The following is a 6602-nucleotide window of genomic DNA, read 5'->3' as shown; positions in this document are numbered from 1 at the left end:
TGTGTGAACCTTCTCTTCCTGGATAAATAAATAGGAACAGAGGGAGTAGTAATTCACTTATAGCTCAAGTGGTAAGAACCAGGGGACATAAGGGTTGGGGAGGGGAAGGTCCAGGGTTCGAATCCTGGAAGGAAAATTTGAAGAGGATTTCTAACATACTAACAAGTAACCACTAACATTTGTCTATAAAAAACCATAATTATTCTTTCGAACCATGAAATTTATGTCAAGATCAATATATATGGTAGAAAACCAAAATGAAATTACTTATTTTAGTTTTCTATCGTGTGTCCAACTGCACAAAATTGAAATTAGTGAGTTTACAAACATATCTAATATATATTATATATAGAGGATCATATAATGGAGAGAGAAAGAAAAGGACTTTCTAGGTGTATTCTCTCCTTTATTACATAAGTGGCATCAATCTCTCACCCTGTCTCTCTTTTCCCTTTCTTTCTCTCTTTTATCTCCCTCCCTAAACAGTAACTCAACAATCAAGACGATCAGATCCATAGGAAGTTTATCTGTCTATCACCCAAAACTCTACTGATCAGTCAATCCCATCAATCAAATCAAATCACCCAAATCCAAAGAATCAGAAAAAAGAAAGAATCTAACAAAAAGAGAAATATCATCCATCATGTCCGCCTCATCCACTTCCTTTTCACCGGACCAGCTGCAGCAGCAGCAGCACCACCTCTCTCCCTCCGACCAGCTCTGCTATGTCCATTGCAACTTCTGTGACACTGTCCTCGCGGTTATCTCCTTCTCCACCCAAATAATCACTGTTTTTTCTTTCAACTTTCATTATTTCTCATGCTACTTCTTCTTCTTTCTTCTTGTTCTTTGTTTAGGTGAGTGTTCCTTGCACCAGTTTGTTCAAGACTGTCACTGTGAGATGCGGCCATTGCTCCAACCTTCTCTCTGTGAACATGCGTGGGCCGCTTCTTCCTGCTGCAAATCAACTTCACCTTGCTCACTCCTTCTTCACTCCTCAAAATATTCTGGTATAATAACATACCTATATAGCTAGCTAGGGCGCGCTTTCAATAGATTACATTTTTCAATTTTTGTTTTGTTTTTATTTATTTGATTACCTAGCTAGTTACACTCACTTCTGCACGAGAATTGAAAATTTAAGCCCATCTTCTTTGAATACACCGTGGGAAAATTTCTGGTGTACCTAAAATCACGATAGACAGACAGCTACAGAAGCTAATATAAGTTGTTTTTGTCTATTGTGATGTTTGTTCATTAATTGTGGTTTTCCATACATGAACTGAGTTTATTTATAGGCGTCTGTTTAATTGATCAGGAGGAGATTAGAAATGGACCTTCAACAAACATGATGATGAATCAGCTGCCAAACCAAAATGACTTGGTCATGAGCACCATGCGAGGAGGGCATGAAGAAATCCCTAAGCCTCCACCAGCTAACAGACGTGAGTATTTTAATTAATTATCTAACATTTTAACTTCTTTTTCAATTGTTGATGAATAATAGCTTTCATAGTGATAGTGAGGTTTTAGTTTAACACATTGACCTGTTTTTCACTTTTGTTTTTCTTTTCTTTTCTTTTCTTAAGTTTCTTTTTTCTACTTCCCTGGTGAGGTGATCAGAGATTCTTCTGATACCACCAAACAAAAGCTTAAAAGGAAACTCTCCTGATTCCATTTTACACTTCTTTTAAGCTTGTAGTGGTGTCTCACAGTCACAGCCAATAAAGGAACAAAAGCAAAAATTGAGAAAAAAAGAAAAGTGTACTCTATCCCTATCAAAACTCACTTCTCAATCTGAAACAATGGCTAAAAGTTTTCTTGTTATACTACTGCAAGTGGCAAAGAAAGAACACTCTTTAGCACATTTATCTCATGCATTGCTTTTATAGTGCTTTCACAAAGTCAGATTCAATTAGTACTCCAAATTAATCATAAACATTTAATCTTCATCATTTTCAAATCGAAGCAACCCATTTCCATGCTCTTTAATTGGTTTCATACAATCTCCTTTTTTTTTTCTTAAAGCAAAAGAAAGAAATAAAATCTCAAATTTCTTAAATCATTTTGTTTCTCTTTGTGTCTGTGCATCATGATGTCTCCTTACATGCAACAATGAGTGAGACAGATTTCTTCCCCCAGAAAATATAGTGCTGAATCCATTGGGAGAGTGATTGTTAGAGATAATGATGAGGTAATGATGGAAAAGAGAGGAGTGGAGAGAGAGAGAGAGAGAGAGAGAGAGAGAGAGAGAGAATTAGGTTAGGCGAAATTTCAGCAAAAGTGATTTAATGTTTTCCTGTCTGTTTGCCTGTACAATGTCCGGGTGTCCAGCTCCAGAGAAGAGACAGAGAGTTCCATCTGCTTACAACCGCTTCATCAAGTAAGTTTAGTTACATTCATTTCCCATCTAAATTTAATTAGCAATACTAGTTAGCTTTCAATGATAATGGTTTTGGTAACTCAAACATTCATCATAAAATAATTATGAAACTGTTTAGTGCATTTTTCAAAACACAGTAAAAAATCATGGCAACTTAAAATTATGGTGAATAGAAACAACTTTTATTAACAGTTATTTATGTTTTTATTTATCATGATTCTGACTTCACCGTAATTTTTGTGACATATCTAACTATGCATTCAAATCCTTATTTTTTTAATTATTGGATAACCTTCACATCATATAAATTTCAGGGATGAGATCCAACGTATCAAAGCTGGGAATCCTGATATCAGCCACAGAGAGGCTTTTAGTGCTGCTGCAAAGAATGTGAGATCCAATGGCATTCTGAACCTTACTCTCTTAAGGGACATTTCCCATTTTAGATTATTTTCAAATTTTACTAATTAAAGAGTTTTCTTTTTATTTAATCAATATATTTAGAAATATAAATAGTGCAGACACCAATAAATATATCATTATTTCTCTTTTTATTTATCTCTTCTGATCACATTCATTCCTATTGGATGTCTGCACCATACAGATAAACATTTTTCTTTAAAAAACTATATAAATAAATATGTTTAACCTGGTTTTGATACATTTGATTAAAAGTTTTTTTTCTCATGTGTGGGGTCCGTGTTTTCCTTTCAGTGGGCCCATTTTCCACACATTCATTTCGGACTTATGCCTGACCATCAACCCGTGAAGAAAGCTAATGTCCGTCAGGTACTTGGAAACCCTAGCTACTTTCTTTTCTTTTCTTTTGGCAGCACATTAATGGAAAAGGTATACCCTTTTATTTCTAGGGTTTCTAATGTCAAATACTTGGTTGTGTAGGACGCAGAGGACGTGCTTTTGAAAGATGGGTTTTTCGCACCGGCAAATGTAGGTGTCTCTCCCTACTAGACGTGTTTGTTTCTAGGGCTTTGAGTTTTACTTAATCACTCTCTTTCTCATATAAGTGTTTTGTACTAAGACTTTGTCTTATGCATATCAATGTTGTGCACTTGTGTTTGTACTTGTTAGTGTTAAAAGTTGTTGGTCTATGTTATAATGAATGGTTGGATGGTGTTCTGCCAAACTTAACTAGATCAGTTCGTCTGAAAACATTGAAGTCAAGATGGCATGTTTTATGTTGAACTGGTCCCAAGAATGAACTACCAATATAGAAAGCTAGCTCTTGAGAGTTTACAATATTTGCAAGCTTTTGATTCTAATTAACGGTTCTTGATTCAGTAATTAATGGTTTTTATTAATCGGAGCCACCAAAGACTTATTTAGAGTACTTAATACCCTTCAAGAAATTTTTTAATGTGAGGTACTAATACATAGAATAAATATGAATTAAGTGAGTTAGTGAAGTGATTAAACATTTAGTCCCTTGAATAATTGGTAGAGTCTAGTGATTTAACACTTCGTCTTTTATGTAAATGGCCACCTCTTACTACTTAGTGTGTTGCTCATGAGATGAAAATTTATCTCATGACAATGTGGATGTATTAGTTAAGACAAAATAGAATAAAAAATATGGTTAACTTTTCATTTTTATTACCAAAATTGTTAAATCACTTCATGAGTCATTTTTAGAAAACAATGATATGTTTTCCAAGTTGTATAAAAAAAGACAATGATATAATTAATGTTATCTTCTAAAATACAATGGTCAAGTAAATTAAAGTAGAAAGTATTTATTATATAAATATTCTTTTTATATTATGCTATCCTTAAAGCTTAAAACTCGATCCAGAAACCCTCTCTGCTAGGCTTCACCCATACTTGCTCATCAGCGGCAGAGCCGTCTCCCCTCCTACACTGAGGTGGCGCCTCCCTCACGTGGTTCGCGGCGGTGCTTGCTCTCTTCTCGTCCTCGTTTGTACTTTCTCTGATTTCTGTTTTTCAAGCTCTGTTTTCGCGGAGGCGTTCGCTCCACCTTCTGGTCGTTTGCTTCCTTACTCCTCTGTCAATGACCGTCGTTCGCGTTTTCCGCGTCCTCTGCTTCTTGCGATTCGATTAAATGATCCTTTCCTTTCTTCAATCTGTTGCGTGGTGGGGTTTCGTCTCCTTCTCACGCCTCTGCCCTTCTTGTTTTTCCATATCTGATATCTCTTGTTTTGTTTTTTTGGGTTTCGTACCAGATCGGGTGCCTTCGGTGTGCTGACTGATTATTCTTTCTCCTCCGCGTTTAGTGTGTTTGAGGTTGAAGGTGAAGTATTTGACTGCCCGTGCGCTGTTTGTGGTTGTCGACGCATCTTTCAGACTCTTCCAGCTTTTGATGGTTGTAGTGCTTCCGCAACTCAGATGCCTATTTCTGCGTTAGCGTTTCAATCGGCCTGCTCTCTATGACGCTAATTTATGGAGAGAGCTCGAGCTATGTTTTCTTCTTGGGGATTCTTTGTGTGATGTAGTGGCGGGCATGAAGTTCGTGGGGAGTCTTTGGTCGCGTTGCCGAAAGTTGCTGGTTGTTGTCCGTTTTATCTTTTCTTAATTCTTTTATTTGTCTTGTGTTGTTTCCCTTAATTAGGTTGTTCCCAGCTCTATGGTTTTGGTAGGTTTTTGTTTGTAGGGTTTTAGTTTTCTCGGCCTGTTTGGCTTCCATTCCGCAGGTGTCGATCAGCTTAATATGATCCCTTGTCGTTGTTTTTCGACTTTTAATGGGAACCTTGCTAGTGGGTAAACACTTGAGGTTTTAAGCACATATATATGTGTGCGTGTGGTTTTATCGAGGTTTTGGGAGGTTATTGCTGTAGGCTGGCTAGGTCAGTCATACTCATGTTGAGAGGGGTTGTTTCTCAACATTTTATATATATTATATTTATTTCATTTTCAAAAAAAATAAATATTCTTTTTATTTTGAAAAGAAAAGATGTAAATAAATTAATAAATATAATTTTTAATATGAAAATTCCATTTTTCAGTACAACATTTTCTGTTTCTGGCACCACTGGTTTAAGCAACATGCAAAATATATTGTCTAAAAATGTATCATAAATCAGTTTTTACTGTTGTCATTGAGGATGCATTATAGGCTATACGTTTTATTAAACACTAAATAAGTTTTCCGTATATAATAATAGGAAAAAATTATTACGTGATTATTGTCACATTTTCCCGACAACAAGTTACATTTTCCCACAGTGTCACCTTAGAGTATGAGAAACTTCTGTCAAAGATATAAACAATGCTTTAATTTAAGAATTTAGGCTTAAATGCACTTTTGGACCCTCATATTTTAACTTTTTGTGATTGTCAACCCTTATCTTTTTTTTCTACGAATGTGAACCCTATTCTTTCAAAACGCTGCACCGTTTACCCTTCCGTCCAAATCCGTCAAAAACTTGACGGAACACGCTGATATGACCTTCCACGTGGATAAAACGGGGATTTAAAAAAATGACTTGAATGCACTTTTGGACCCTTAAGTTTACATTTTTTGCGATTGTTGAACCTGATCTTATTTTTAGTTTGAATGGAGACCCTAATCTTTCAAAACGTTGCACAGTTTACCCTTCTGTCGGAGGGGCTGGTAAGTGGGTTCCGTCAAGTTTTTGACGGATTTGGACGGAAGGGTAAACAATGCAACATTTTGAAAGATTAGGGTCTCCATTCGTAGAAAAATAAGATCAGGGTCAACAATCGCAAAAAATATAAACTTGGGGGTCCAAAAGTGCATTTAAGCCAAATATTTATTGCATCTATGACTACACTTTTGAACTGTTGTAAAGAGCAAAAATTGTTATAGTATTATTTCTTCACTATGTTCTAATTGAGCACCGGTCACCAAAACCCAAATATAAATTTATGCTTTAATTTACGGTTAATTTCTTTCAAGACTATAAATAGCATTCTTAGTTCAAAATAAGAGATAAAAATCTAATTACTAAACAATATGAAACACTTAAATATTAAAAAAAATTAATCTACATTGTTTCTATTTAACCTCAATATCTTAAGATTTTCTTTGAAATTTGTGTTCCGGTCACGAACACTCAAAGGGAAAGTAATCCCAAAACTCAATCAGAATGAAGCCAATGGTAGTTATCTAATCTCATTGAATGTCAAATTCCCTTTTATAAAGGTTACCTAGGCCTAATTTCAACTCTAAGGGACTCGTTGGGCTGTACTACTCTAGACCCAACTTTCTTACATGAGCTCCTCG

General features: G+C 35.6%; 1 protein-coding gene across 1 annotated transcript; it reads left to right on the top strand.

Annotated features, from left to right (window-relative positions):
* The first annotated feature begins 382 nt into the window (after nucleotides 1–382).
* On the top strand, nucleotides 383–3586 carry LOC130748120 (axial regulator YABBY 1). Its single transcript, XM_057601267.1, has 7 exons — nucleotides 383–760; nucleotides 858–1010; nucleotides 1319–1445; nucleotides 2335–2383; nucleotides 2698–2773; nucleotides 3098–3172; nucleotides 3284–3586. The coding sequence occupies exons 1-7, from the start codon at nucleotides 644–646 to the stop codon at nucleotides 3350–3352; spliced, it is 666 nt and encodes a 221-aa protein (XP_057457250.1). The 5' UTR covers nucleotides 383–643; the 3' UTR covers nucleotides 3353–3586.
* The last annotated feature ends 3016 nt before the right edge of the window (nucleotides 3587–6602 follow it).

Source organism: Lotus japonicus, chromosome 3 (genome assembly GCF_012489685.1).
Source record: "Lotus japonicus ecotype B-129 chromosome 3, LjGifu_v1.2".
NCBI lineage: Eukaryota > Viridiplantae > Streptophyta > Magnoliopsida > Fabales > Fabaceae > Lotus > Lotus japonicus.
Note: the sequence above shows the minus strand (reverse complement) of the source record. Positions and strands in the feature narration are given on the sequence as shown.

Excerpts from the sequence above, each read along its gene's own strand:
- LOC130748120 (XM_057601267.1), top strand. The coding sequence starts at position 644 with ATGTCCGCCTCATCCACTTCCTTTTCACCGGACCAGCTGCAGCAGCAG. Across the intron at positions 761-857 it reads TCTGTGACACTGTCCTCGCG|GTGAGTGTTCCTTGCACCAG; the intron begins GTTATCTCCTTC and ends TTCTTTGTTTAG. Across the intron at positions 2,774-3,097 it reads TTAGTGCTGCTGCAAAGAAT|TGGGCCCATTTTCCACACAT; the intron begins GTGAGATCCAAT and ends TTTTCCTTTCAG.